The 15,083-nt window shown below is 40.4% G+C and overlaps 1 protein-coding gene across 1 annotated transcript in view; it reads right to left on the reverse strand.

Annotated features, from left to right (window-relative positions):
• Positions 1-8,260: 8,260 nt before the first annotated feature.
• PGM1 (phosphoglucomutase 1) overlaps positions 8,261-15,083 on the reverse strand; it is a 31,838-nt gene continuing 25,015 nt past the window's right edge. Inside the window, exons 7-11 of the mRNA XM_077333479.1 lie at positions 14,697-14,812; positions 12,044-12,179; positions 11,483-11,666; positions 10,111-10,245; positions 8,261-8,925 (exon numbers count right to left, since the gene is read on the reverse strand). Coding sequence (XP_077189594.1) covers positions 8,836-8,925; positions 10,111-10,245; positions 11,483-11,666; positions 12,044-12,179; positions 14,697-14,812 — 661 coding nt within the window. The 3' untranslated portion in view covers positions 8,261-8,835. The remainder of the gene's footprint in view (positions 8,926-10,110; positions 10,246-11,482; positions 11,667-12,043; positions 12,180-14,696; positions 14,813-15,083) is intronic.

Raw genomic sequence — 15,083 nt, forward strand, 5'->3', positions numbered from 1 at the left:
ACTCAATATGATCAACCAATCCTCTTGCCCTTAGCTAGTCATCACAGTCAACTTCTGAGTCAAGCAAGCCTGTACTGTTTCTTCCTTTCCATTGTGTCATTTAAATGTAAAATAATTTCTCAAAATATCTCTTCATTGCACTTTTTAACTGTTATACAAACATGTGGAACCAAAAACAGCTCAACTTTAGCGTTACCAACTCTGGGGTGGGAAATTCCTGAAGATTTGGAAGGGGAGGACAGGGTGTGGGAAGACAAGGAACTTCAGTGGGGTATAATGCCACAGAGACCACCATCCAAACCCACCATTTTCTCTGGGGTGAGTGATCTCTGGATATCAGTTGTATTTCCAGGAGATCCATGAAGTCCAACTGGAGTTTGACAATCCTATTTGTTGCATTTGTGGTTCTGCCAAGGACCAAGCTTGAGGTCCAAGGCAGGACTGTAAGCTGCACAGTAATCAACCAACGCAAGGCTAGATCCCGTTTGCCAGATCCAGTCAGTTTAAAGTGAAACTGACCAATAGCATGCACTGGCGGGAAGATCTATTGTGGGGCTAGTGTATATAGTAAGTTGGGCTTGGTTGTGGGTTTCTTTGGTTCAGTTTTTGCTTCTTTGTACCATCATGCTGGGGTCACAATAAAGGAGTGAAATGAACTCTTAGTGTTCTGTTCTATGAATCCACAGATCTAATACTATTTATCAGTGGCCATTAACAAATTGCAGCATACACACATTTGCTGTTTCTCACAAGAAGATCTGCTTACCATTTGGGCTTTTGCAAATAGAAAACAGAAGATAGCACTCAGGACAGGCCAGTTACTTTCCTCAAAAATAGTGGAAGTTTGTGCCCCCCCAAATGCAGTTCTCTAACTATATACAGATCACCAGATCAATTTCCAACTACCAAGAATGTCAGAATCATTCTTAAGTCAAGATACTGGCAGTATATTTTGGAAACTTCAATGGTTATGTCCAAATTCATGCCCCTTTTGGTCTTCAGCTGTAGTCTAGTCTTATCCTTCAAGTATTGATGGAGGAGAAATGAGATACTAAAATGTGTAGGTATTCCTGTTCCTTTTGCTAGGATTCAAACACAAACAAACAAACCAGAAGTGTATTCCGAGATACCATCTTAAAATCTGAGTGAGGAAAGATGTCTTGTTCCCATAAGATTAAAGTCTTTTCTGTATAAGATGCTTTAAAACAAATATTATCTTTCAAAGCTTTACAAAGTAGTTTGAAAATTGTTGTAATTAAACATCATCTGGTGGAGTCTACTATAATACAACAGATTCCTATTTTTGATTTGAAAGTAATATTTGTATTAATTTCACTTTAGGGAAACTTGAGGGTAAAAGTATGTCTGGCATATACAAAGCATTTTTATAGGTGAAACTTTAGTCTTTCCATCTTTTAGCTGCCTGATGCAGATTTTAGGTGAAGCGATATGGAAAAAAGAAATATAAGCATTAATTCCAAAACATCTGGTTCTAATTGGAGTCTGGTGGGATGTGCAATAGCCAGTGAGGACAGAGAAGTGTGGGAGGAATTGCTCATACAACTGCTGTTTTGCTCAAGGATATTAGGCCTCTGTGAAAATATTTATTGCTATCTCCTTTCCAAAATGGAACTCAGCGTTCCATAATCTGAAGGCTCAGCATGCTCTGCCATTCAGCAACCACAGATATTAACAAATGGCACATAGGCACTGATGTCGGCACAACTGCCCTCACACAATAGCATGTCTTCATTCTCTTCCTCCTTATCATTGGTTGGTATCATTCAGCCACCAGGCTATTTTCACTATCTTTCTCTAGTCTGTTGACATCAGGATGGGAAGACAAGCTCACATTTTGCTACTGTTTCCTTCTAGTAAACTTGCATGTCATGGATGCGTGCACTCTCTTTTGCATTGAGGTGAGAGTCTATCTAGTAGCCATAGCACTGCTCAGCAGCTTGAATGGCAGGACATAGCAGTGCGGGGCTACATTAGTAACTGGTCTAAGTTTTACAATGTGATTTCAGTTCCACTATATGTACAGGCATTTTGTAGATCTAGTTCACTGCCAGTGTAATCCTATACAGAGTCAGAGCTTAGAAGGGTGTACCTTTTAGGACTGCACTGTCTAACTGGTCATCTGAGGCCCTTGTATCAACACATCCTTCTATGTAGTATAATTCAACTACAGTCTGGCATATTGATGCAAGCACATGCCAATGTCTGTTTGCTGGAGCAATGGGCGGTTGCTCATTGGCTTTTCCATGCAACACTGTGCTGTTAGCCACATTTATTCATTTGCTTGCTTGGATTGTAATGCAGCTTTCTCACTACTCGGAAGCAACTGTGAGAAGCTTCCCACACCACTTCAGCAGTGTTACTGCAATAGCAGCAAGAGTAGCAAAAGAAAAACCCTCTATAGACTAAGGCCATGGTGAGTAAGTTTGTCTATGTTCTGTATCAACATGATAAAAACTTGTTCATATAGCATGAAAGAATGTCTAATAAGCATGTGGTGTGTGTCTAACAGAAACCCTATATTCAGAGTTCTGTTATTGGCCCAATTGTCATTTCATTCAGGCTTCTAGACTGATTGACTTCAATTGCCATAGATGGATTGAAGCATAAATGACTACTGGTGATGGTCTGCCTTGGGTCAAAAGGAAGGTTAATATATGCGGTTAGTTGACTTTTGTAATATCAGAGGTGAACTTGAATGTGAGGGAACTTTCTTAGCCAAAAAGTAGAAAGAAATACTAATTATTATACAGACTAGGAGCAAAGCCCATTGTATCCTGGAATACAATGGGCACTAGAGCATGGGGGTGGTAAAATTAAGACAGGAGTTGTTGATTCTGGAAGGACATGTGGATGCATGGGTGTGTTGTTTGGGTTGTAGTTGCATGGCTGGGCATGATTGCAGAGGGTTGTGACATGGGCAGGCACTCAGATCTAATACTATTTATCAGTGGCCAAAGTCCTGGGTGGGTGGGGCCATGTCTCGGACAGGCCCTGCCCACTCTCTGCCCATTTACCCCTTAGCTTTTTATTATAACAGTGCAAGTTGTTACAGATTTTGTTTACAAGTATAAGAATGCAGTTCAGGGTGTTTTAAATCCACATGAGCTTTACTCACTGTATTTATGTAAGTGTGGTGGAAACAGAAGATATATGAGAAGAAATATGCAAAACAGATTTATATTCTAATTCTTCTTTTACTTTTGTAGATATGGAGAATTGTAAAATGCAGAATGTTCTTTCTGAGGCAGATCTCAAAGACTTGTTGAAGGTTTTCATCGCTGGAATCAACTGACTTTTGAAATTTTCTCAGGTGGTGGGGCCATGTTCTGGTAGTTTTTGCTCCTAAAGTTTCATCTGCATCTGTGGCTGGTATCTTCAAAGGTCTGCCACAGAGAGATGTATATCTTCCTGTGACAGACCTCTGAAGATGCCAGCCACAGATGCAGGTGAAAAGTTAGGAGCAAAAACTACCAGAACAGGCCCCACCACCTGAGAAGACTAAAAACCCACTTAAAAGACTATTGGTAGTCATACAAATGTATAAGAACATGAACTCATTTCAAGTTGACTTCAGCAAGAATGCCTTTACTTGAAAGAGCGAGCACACAGGCATCAGGGTTAAGCCTTCCTTTCTGCTTCCTCTGCCCAGGACACTTTCCCCCAGAAAATTTGGGCCTAGAGAAGACTCTTGCAAATCCCTTGGACTGCAAGGCGAACAAACCGGTCAGTCCTAGACATCAGCCCTGACTGCTCTTTAGAAGGCCAGATCCTGAAGATGAAACTCAAATACTTTGGCCACCTCATGAGAAGGACTCCTTGGAGAAGAGCCTAATACTGGGAGTGATTGAGGGCAAAAGAAGAAGAGGATGACAGAGAATGAATCATAGAATTGGAAGGAGCCATACAGACCATCTAGTCCAACCCCCTGCTCTACACAGGATCAGAATGAGGTGGCTGGATGGAGTCCCTTAAGTAGTCAGTGCCTTAAATGGACTCTGGGTAATGGTAGAGTACAGAAAGGCCTGGAGGATCATTGTTTATGGGGTCACAATGGGTTGGACACGACTTCGCAACTAATGACAACTACAAAGATTATACAATCTTGTAGTAAGTACACTAGATATAAATGTTATTTTCTAGATGAGTCTCAATATCCCATTTCCCAAACTGGGCTTCTTAAAGTCTGCCTGCAGAGACTTGGAAGAAATACGTGTTCTGCTATTGAGTACCTATATTCATTTTGTTTCTCATAGTGGCTGGTTTTGCAGGTTTTTATAGCAGATGTTCCTAGAAGCATAACAAGCACAGTAACAACAGACATGTACATGATTTTATGGGACATTCATAACTGCTCATAAACAGTAACATCCTTCCCATGAAATCCAGAGCATTACTAGAATTATTTTGGCTTAATATACTAAAAGATAAATAGGTGTTAGTTCTTGCAAAAGGGGAGGAAAAAAGGGGACAAACATCCTTGCTTGCACTCAGGATTAATTTTCCCCACTCTATGAGGCTAGCAGGAGCAATAGAAAAACTGAGCAAATCTTTTCCCTCTTACACAGCAAGGCTTCCTCCTCCATTCCAACAGCACAATTATCACATTTCTAATGATGACTAAGGCCTATCATGGTACCATTCAGACTAGGGGATGGTAAATCTTAAAAACTATCTCTGCCTGGCCTGAGATCTCAGGAATCACATTGGAGGAGGGGTGAGATCAATATTCTCACATGCAAACTAACAGTGCAGTTCTAAACAGGGTTTAATGCTTCCAAATCCACTGAAGACAACATGCTTAGAAGGGTGTTACTCTGCTTAGGACTGCACTGTGTAATCAGCCAAACTGATAAGAGGTATGTGACTGACAGGCTTTTCATAGCTATTGGACACATCTAATAACTGATTTTGCCTCTCAGCAAATGGTTCTGCATTCTATAAAGTGCTGAGTTACAAGTCTGCAAATGCCCTACCCGTGGGCAATGATCGCCAAGGAATATTGCTAGGGCAACAAAACACACTAAAATATTTTTGTATGCCTATATTTGGGCCTAGCTCTGAGTATAATACTTGGAAACCATGTCGTTATGGGTTGCAGAACTATAGTAATATTGTTGTAGTTAATTAGGGTTAGACAGGGCAGAAAAGATGCACTAATGAATGGGATGGCACATTTTAAATGTTTGTTTTCAGTGCTTGCAGAACATGTAATAGATACAGGAGATAGACAGCAGCATCGAAGAGACATTCTTCCTTTTTCACACAGGAAATAGTGCCTTTTCTAAGATGAGGCCTGCTATAAAATGTAGGTGAATATATCACTTTACCTACTTGTCCTATGAGAGGGAAAGCAGTGGAGCAATCAACAGCTATGCACGAGATGGGTATAAGAACTAGAAAAATTACAGGGGGAAGAGTTCAATGTTCCTTTTCCAGTGCCATTTTGAGTCAGGCTCCTCTGGAAGTTACTATTCACATTTTTAAAAAGCAAACATGATCTATCCCAGCATCACTTCTACATTAACCCTTAGCCCAGTAGAATGTGAAGTCTATGTTTCCTGCCCTGGCCACCAATCACCCAGCTAAAGGCTTGAGTTCCAACTTTTGTAGAGCCCACAGCAGCCTCTACAGGTCACGCACCATGTCTGCATGCACTTTTTATTCAGGCTGGTTGTTTCAGATGGTATATATACTAAATAAACAAACTGCATACTAAACAAATACTGCATTTTTATGAAATGGCATGTGCACTGTTTCCTGGTGATCTGGAAGTGTTTCAGTTCAACTATACTCTATCTGCCCCGAAATTAAACTTACATAGCACTGAAATCGATGACTTAAGGCTTAACAGAGCCTAAAATAATACTCTGCATTTTCACAAGGCACAAACAAGTCCCCCAAACTGATGTGTTCTGACCAGGATATATTTAACACATATTTGGAAAGTACTTCTTTCAGTTGCAGATACTGTTGCAAACTAGTACAGGATTTTGTTTTATCTTAAATGCACAATTGCAACTCTTACTTACATTCAGGAGAAAGCAGAATATTTTTTTTTCTGTTCTTACTGTTAAGGTTCAAACTTGTGTCACAGCATTAAGGTGAGAGCAAATAATTCTCTACTTTTCAAACTTGTCATGTACAATCTTGAATTTAGCTTTCACATTAAAGGGGGAAAGGGACCAAGACACACCCAAGAATAATTTGGAGGCCTCATTACGTGCTCCATCTGGACTATTTTGGCAGGAGAGACTGTGCTTACAGGATGATTAGTCTTGCAAAAAGCACAGCAATGTGTTATGCTAATGGCTCTTGACACTTGTAGAAAAATAGGGCAGTGTAGTATGGAAATTAGACTCCTTTATTAGTGGGCAAAGTGCAAGCAATCAGACTACGGAGCTATTAGAGACCTTTGAAGAAGGCCCTCATCTGTTATTGTTCTCACTCTGCAACATCACTTAAGTTCAGGCCAGGCTGTTAATGAAGATGGAGGAGGAAGGGGGGCACAGAACAGTAGATCAAATGTAGTCCAGCTGGGGAGAAACTGCCAGAGACATTTTAAAATTCTAGTTGAGCTATCCCTAGGACTTCAATATGGTTTGAAATTTGTACACATTTTCATCATTAAGATGCCAAATAAAATTAAAAGGCTTGAACAACCAATTGTACTGGGAACCAAGCCAATGTACTGTTAGACTACGCTCAGGGAGACTCAAGTTAAAATTTCTATTCTGCCCTATAAGCAAGGCTGTGAAAACCCAGCTCAGTAACTCCTTCCGTCTCTTAACCTAACCTATATCACAGAACTGTTACAAGGATAAAAATGGAGGACAGAACAGCCTCTTTGGGTGCCTATTTTGGAGAAAAGCAGTGTATAAATAAAGTTTACAGAGGACATCACTCTTCTGTACAGTTCTGAATCTTTGAAACACAAGCTTTCCATTATAAGAAATCATGACATTTTTCATTTTAGTACTGTCAGTTGTAAGGTAGAGGGAAAAGGCTAGTTGGTCAACTAGCCCAGCCTCTTCTTGTTGCATTCCTCTTTGAGGACAGAAGAGCATCATTCAAGAGAAGGAAATGGTGTATCAAGCTGTGAAAAAGGAAAACATCTGGAAAAACACCTCTGTCACTGATGTCTAGAGAACAGGAAACCATGATCAGACTTTGCCATTCTAGGTAATATATTCTGGGTGATGTGTATGCATTACCATATTAGACCTGATAAAAAGATTCACAGGACAGTCTTTCATTGTTACTGTTAAATGTTGCAAACCTGCATACTTTCTGCCATTCCCATTCTTGGCAGCTTCATAAGGAAAGGAGATGTTACTTGAGCAAGTTAAAAAGGAACCACTTGGGGCAAGGGTTGACTAGCTCTCTCAAGCTGGTCAGATCCATCTGTATCTTATTCCTATCAGCAGGCTGATCAAGCTGGTTGTCTGGCTAATGCAAAATTCTTATGCTGCCTGGTCCTGTGCCTTTTTTTTTTTTTTGGTGAAGTAACTAGTTCCACAGATTTCAGAGGTACTAACTTCCCAGTAAGATTGCAATTGTATACATGTTAACAGATGCCAAATTGTTTCATATTATTATATATCCTTGAAGCTATTGGTGCCTTCACTGCCCATCAGTGATCACTCTCACCCACATGCCCCAAAGTGCTCTCATCTGTGACTCTGGCTTCAGCCTTTTCTTCAAAACACTTCTTTGAGATGGGAAGCGGAACATCTGTGAGCAGTGAGGGAAATGGCATCTTTTAAAACTTGTTTTTCAGATTTTAAATTGCCTCTCAGATCAGTGATCATGATCGCTACCTACAAATTCCAGAAGTCTTACATGAAGAGAACTAGAAAGATGTTATCTTCTTAGTATGCTTCTGTGGCTGGTTCTTTGGGAGCAGATAGCATCGTGCCTCCCAGTAGGCTTCTATTTGATACATTTCAATGCCAGAGCATTCCAGGATGTGAGCTTAACAGGTGTAGGTGTAGAACAGAAGGAAACATGACTGAGAACCATACATTGGCCATCAAGGCAGAAGACTGAGACCAGATCAAGTAGAGGATAACCCATATTATTGAACATGGGATGAAAATCTAAAGGCCAGGGGGAATTAATAGTATCCATAAGAGCTTATCTTTTTTGTGCCAAATGCAGAATGAATATGGGGATGGGGGTTAAGTACAACTAGCGCCTGCTTTATCGCATTCATGGCAAAATAAAAACATTTCCACAGTGATACTGATCCATATCATTTTAATATTTGTAATTCTGATTTCCATGGAAGGGTCTTTGTATACCAGGTTGTGGCACAGAGGTCAAATGGTAGATATTCTCTGAAATAGTATGTTTCAGAGAAGGGGGAGCTGACATTTACAGTGAATGCATACTTGATGGCACAGAGATTAAAAGAAAGTCTACACATTGCCCCTCCCCCCCAAAAAAAAGGCCATCTGTGCAGAGGCAATTCGGGAACTTCTGAAAAAGAAAGGCCAACAGGATTAACTCCCATTGTTGTTTTAATACAGTATATTTGTTTTAACTCCTGCTAAATCAAAAGGAGTATACTAAGTAAGTACTATGAACAAATTAGAAAGGCAACAAGTGACAATACAAAGACAATGTCTATCAGCATACACACAGTGTAAACTTTGCTCTTTTTAAAAATTATATCTATTATTTTCTCATTTCATCGTGCTTCTTAAATAGTATTAGCAGTTTTAAGGGATACATTTGGGAAGACTAGCTGATTCCAATAGACAGCTGCCCATCAATCCAAGTCCTCTATTTCAGTGGCCTAAGGTTCTTCTGTTTTTATGTGATGACTGTGGGGCCAGTGCGGCCAGTTCTCTCATGAAGTTGAGAAAGCTCCAATGCAATGGAGATGAGGGGAGCCAACATGACCTGCAAAGAAAGAAAACAAAGAACAAGAATCAGACCAAAGATCACACATAAGTAAAAATGCGATCATATTTAGATTTCAAAAAATTACTTCAAGGCTTGCTCACAAACCTTGTATAAAAGGATAAATGCTAAGATCTAGAAACTGGCGTAATTTCCTATCAATCCAGACAGAGCAGAATCCACATGATATCTTGGAGCAAGATCTTTACATCCTCTCTTCCCACCACAGTCCACCAAGGCCCCTGAACTTCTATTCTGGGAAGTGAGGACCCTCTGACTGGCACTGGACATGTGGGAATGGAGTATCTGCAGTCAGAGGTAGAACGGGCAATGGGTTTCTGCCTCTGCCAAGAGTAATGCTGCCCTGCTAATGTAAGTACTGCTATGCGAATGGAACAGCACTTTTGGACTGTTCTGAAGGCTGAAGGATTTCTGCTTGCAAAATACAACCTTCTTGCCTCCCAACCCCTTAGCAGCCCCAAATGTCCCCACCTCCAGGTGCCACTCATTCCACTTGCATAAACACTTGTATCAAGCTAGAAGAAGAAGAGTTGGTTCTTATATGCTGCTTTTCTTTACCCGAAGGAATCTCAAAGCGGCTTATTCCCTTTCCTCTCCCCACAACAGACACCCTGTGAGGTGGGTGAGGCTGAGAGAGCCCTGATATTCCTGCTCGGTCAGACAGTTTTATCAGTGCCATAGCGAGCCCAAGGTCACCCAACTGGCAGCATGTGGGGGAATGCAGAATTGAACCTGGCTCGCCAGATTAGAAGTCCGCACTCCTAACCACTACACCAAGCTATACTCTTTACCTAAAAAAGAAAGAAATGCAGTGTTTGTTTACAACACATATCATTGTTTTTTAATAAGAAGAAATTAGGAGAAGTATCAGTATCAAAGCTCTGGAACCAGAGTTAGATAGAAAGACTTTGATGGTTTTGCTGTATAGCAACATTCCACTTCCTACCCCTCATAACCCTCATAATGGCATTCTTATTTCTGCCTTTTCTTCTTCGGGAATGGGTTCTTCACAGAGTCTACATTACAAATAAATATTTAGTACATTTATGAACCTGTACCAGTTCTTCTGATCATAAAATTCTGGGCAGATGTCTCAGCCTTGTGACATGCAAGAAGGGACAGAAAGGGAAAAAATGATATGGAGAGCACAACTATTAACACTACCTGTGGATCTTCATATATTTTGGGAGGATCTTTTTCATAGCTGTCTATATATAGCCGCACAGTTGCTCCAGCACTTCCTGTGCCACTTAGTCTAAAGATGATGCGAGAGCCATCAGCAAAGATGAGCCTCAAACCCTACCAAGACAAGGAAAAAACACACACAAACATTCAAGAGATTTACGTCAATACAAGCATGTTTTCCTGGAAGAATATTCCCTCCCTAAACATTTCTGAGCACAGAGAAGTAAGCAGATACTTGTTTGACAGCTAGCTGCCTGTCCTTGAGTGTCCCTCATCATTCCCCAGTCACTCTTCCTTGGGGAGAGCTTTCCAAATTACGGAGCTGCAGGAGTACTAAATTATGCTTCTACTGAAGAAAAAATATTGTTAATGTCTTTGAACAATTTAAATGTTTTGTATTCATTTGTCTCTTGTTTCTTTCCCAACAAAATATACTTTTAGACCAAGTTTGTTTCTATATATTTATAGATGACCTGACTTCTGTATCAGCATCTCAGCATTCGGATAATGATGGAGCATTGCTAATCTGGGCACATCTTCTGGGGGAAGAGCCAAGTGTATGCCCTGCATAGGCTTCATGTTAATTCAGTTAAGCAATGGGAGAGGGTTATAGCTGAGGCAGTGCTATTATTTGTTCTCAGGGAACACAGGGCTTGCCCTGAACTTCATAACTGCAGGAAACATAATATGTATACTAGGATTAGCCGGGTCTGCTGCAGGAAAGATTTCAGGACAGAAAGACAAAGAGATATACCACTTACTTATAAATAGAAAAATGGCTTGAATTTTGAAGTCTTCGGTCGAAATTACCAGCAGCTTGCAGATACCAGTTTTCCTGCACTCCACACCAGCTGGCAAAGCCATCAGACAGAATGTCTGAACGTGGAGACCAGGCAAATGCTTTTTGTGGGATCTCTTCTGCATTTACAGGCTAAATGGTGGAAGTGTACATTAACTGAAATCACAGATGCCTTAGGTTTTGGAAGATGCCATCCCAGTATGGTATTTTCAGATATCATATAGTGTTTTTCTTAAGGTATTTTTCTTAAGACAAAGGTTCTTATAGCACTTTCCACCCTATACAGAAGGTATAGGAATCTGCTCCTCTATCCTAGTGGGACTCTTCAGGGGTAAAAGATGATGACTACAGGGTTTCTACACTTTCCATAGCATAACAGTAATTTGAGCTAGCACCACAATGTTGGGCTTTTTGACTAGAAATTACAACAAAATGGTTTGTCAAGACTGGACACTATGGCTATATCTAAGGGCATCATTATCAAGTGTATAGCAACCAAATACATCTAAACATTTAAATCTATAACAAGTTTACTCTTATTACGCCATATACCTGGTTTCTTGAAATGCTTCCATCCACAGGATCACTGTACTCAAAGTTATCGGCTTTCTCCACAGTGTATGATTTGTCACCAGCTGACAGCTTTTTCCCCACAAAGGAACGATCAAAGAATATCGTCTCTAGATCCTTCATCATCTTATTTGCACTCTCAGCATCTACCTCTTCATAGTCATATCTAGAATGGAGACTTTAATTAGAGAAAGACAGAAACCTACAAAGCACAAAGCCCCAAATATGCTTCATTTTAAAACTTTTGTTTTTAGGTCATTTTCTCATGATAACTCTCAGATTCTTGATTTAAAATATTATGGGCAGCGAGGCCACAGAACAATTTTATAAGTGAAATCCCAACTTAATATTGTTCAAGAATAAGGCAGCATCTGGACTGAAGTGGAACAGGGAAAGATCAGCCAAGTAAATAGTACAACTGAGCACTGGGCATTTGCATCATCGTTTTTATGGAGAAAAGATTATGGAATTCCTTCTTTTCATGATCACGCTTTATGGCAACAGCACTTTTCATCCAGGTGAATTTGCCAGGTTAATCCTCACCTTGTGAAAAAGTTCCTCCCATATTTTTGCCAGTGATCTTTCAAAATCTCTTCTACACTTTGTTTACGGACAGCTATGATTGACAGCCATGCCAAGACAGCCCAAAGTCCATCTTTTTCACGAATATGATCAGATCCTGCAAACACAAAGTCCAGAAACAAGTGACTTAAGACACAGTTTGTGTTAATTACCTTTTTCTATTTCGTCAACTGTGATAGATGGCTGCATGAAGAGAAAGAGACTGAAGGACACATCATTTGAACCCATAAGGCTGAAACTAAGTTTGAAAAGTTGGGATGGATGCAATTAATATGTCTGGCATACTATGGTCACAAACCTGGAAAACATTTAAACTTGACTACTGTAACTTACTTTACATAGGCCTTCCCTTGTTTCTGATCCAGAAATTGCAACTGATCCAGAATGTAGCTGCGGGTACTCACACAAACACCCCAGAGAGCCCATATAAAGACAGTCCTTCAGCAACTGTAGTGGTTTCCAGTTAAATTTTGGTTCCGGCCTTCAAGACCATACATTGTCTGGGCCCTGAGTATCTGAGTGACTGCTTGAGTACATCCCATGAGAGTACTCTGATCAGCCAACACCAACTAGCTGAGAGTCCTCAGCCCCAAGGAAGTATGCTTCAATTGGGCCAGGGCCTTCTCGGCCCTTACTCCTGCTTGGTGGAATGCATTCCCAGATAAGATCAGGGCCTTGATGGAACTTTCTGAATTCTGCAGGGCCTTAAGATGCAGCTCTTCCATCAAGAATTTGGATGAGGCCAGTGGAAACCAACTTAGTGCAATCTGGCTGGGCCTCTCTCATTCTGCCCTCCCCCTCTCTCTCCCTACACCTTCAATGGAGCTATGTCAACTTTTCAGCTTTAAATATTTATTTATTGAATAACTGAATAATTGCACTGTTTTATTGATACAGTATTGTATTAATGAATATTTTTCAAGGTTGTACAATTGGCTCGGGAGGGGCAATATACCTATAGATAAAATAGATAAAACAAAATATATATAAATGACAAAATATGTACTATACTTATGCTGTCTCCTCCTTTGTGGGCTTTGTTGTCTGTGCACTTGACCTTGTGAAGTCCTGCAAAGTGAGGCCTAGTGTCTTTTGTAAGTTGCCTTCAGGTTGTGAAGTAAACAGTTAGGAAGCTGCCATGAAACTAGCAGAATGACACTTTAAAGGTAACGTTTTATCATGCAAAGTTACTCTAATCATATTTAAAGGTAAAGGTATCCCCTGTGCAAGTACCGAGTCATGACTGACCCTTGGGGTGACGCCCTCCAGCGTTTTCATGGCAGACTCAATACAGGATGGTTGGCCAGTGCCTTCCCCAGTCATTACCGTTTACCCCCCAGCAAGCTGGGTACTCATTTTACCAACCTCGGAAGGATGGAAGGCTGAGTCAACCTTGAGCCGGCTGCTGGGATTGAACTCCCAGCCTCATGGGCAAAGCTTTCAGACGGCTGCCTTACCACTCTGTGCCACAAGAGGCTCATATTCATATTTAGGCTAGGGTAATTCTGTATAGAATTCCACTGGAAGTTATGACTGTCCAGGCTAGTAGGAATATTGGGACAGCCCCATTCTCATGGCTTGTAAGTGCATAATATTGTCTTTGCCTATATTTGGGTATCACCTTTCTACTTCTTAATCCCAATTCTCCAGTAATGAATATATAAATGCTTTTACATGGAATTGCACAATTGCACAGCATCAAATCTTTAGCAACCTAAGTCTCAACTCATTTCAGTTCTTCCCATATATTATTGCTGCCTTGCCAGATATATTGCCAACTCTTCAGCAGCTCATACTAAGTTCCACTGATGTATCTTTCCTTTCAGTTGGTGTTTTTGGAGGGGAAACCTTGAATTCTGATGACAGACATCCCTTTATAGCATAAATTCCACCATCATGAATTTTTATACATCACACAATCTTCTATTACCTTCAGACTAAGTGTTTTTTTTAAAAAAGAAAATGAACTCCAGTCAGTCCATTGCAGCAATCATATTTGGGAGATCCTCCAAAGGGCTGAACAGAGCTTTGTTTCTCTTCTCCTGCTCATGTGGTATCCACTTAGGCAGCCCTGGATTTATGCACAAGCTAAGTAAGATACAAGTGAAGGCTCAGATTATGATGGTCTCCGAAATATAGATTTTTTTTTAATGCCATGGGGCTCTTAATGCCATGGGGCTCTTAAGTTCAACCCTGCCCAGGGCTTCAGCATGTCTTAATTGGGCACACCTGCAACCACTATATCATTACAAGGAAGATCCAAGCTTGCTTTCCTTGACAGAAGTGGCATGGCTAGATGGGAACAACCTGCCTGTGCAAGAAGAGAAATGGAAATGTTATATCTTATGTCTGCATTATTCCCTGCCTCGCTATATTGACATGAGGGTGATTATGCTCAGTAGCCTGGATTGAACCCTTACTATATAATTGTAACATTAGTCTGTGCCCTTAAATTAATAGGCTATATGCTGAATCTGGTATCGCTATAATCAAAAGAACATTTTTCCCATTCTACTCAGTAAGTTTCATAACCTTCAAAATACTTTGTTAGAAAGATCAGTCTTTACAGTAAAGACAGGTTGGGCAACACTAAAGATTAATGCAATTCACTTACCAGTACCAAAACTTTCCTCTCCACACAGAGATAATTTGTTTGCGTCCATTAGATTTCCAAAAAACTTCCAACCTGTTGGGGTTTCATACAAAGCAATCTTTGTAGCTTTGGCCACCCTACAGAAAGAAAAGAAGAGAAAGCCCCCTCAAAATGTTACTTTGGGTTAGAACCACCAATGAAAACTGCAGAAAATAGTAACTTAGTTAGGCATCCTATTTAATATATACATCTTTCAGAATCATCCATTTTATTTTCCTTGGCATCAACCTGGAAGGGATGAGTTTTAAAGTTTACATAGATTATGAATATGATCAGGGCCTAAAAAAGCACACAATTAGGGTCTCCTTAGGCTAAACACTTGGCAAACCCCCTATTGGAACTGAGAGG

This window comes from Paroedura picta, chromosome 4 (assembly GCF_049243985.1).
Source record: "Paroedura picta isolate Pp20150507F chromosome 4, Ppicta_v3.0, whole genome shotgun sequence".
In the NCBI taxonomy this organism is placed as follows: Eukaryota; Metazoa; Chordata; class Lepidosauria; order Squamata; family Gekkonidae; genus Paroedura; species Paroedura picta.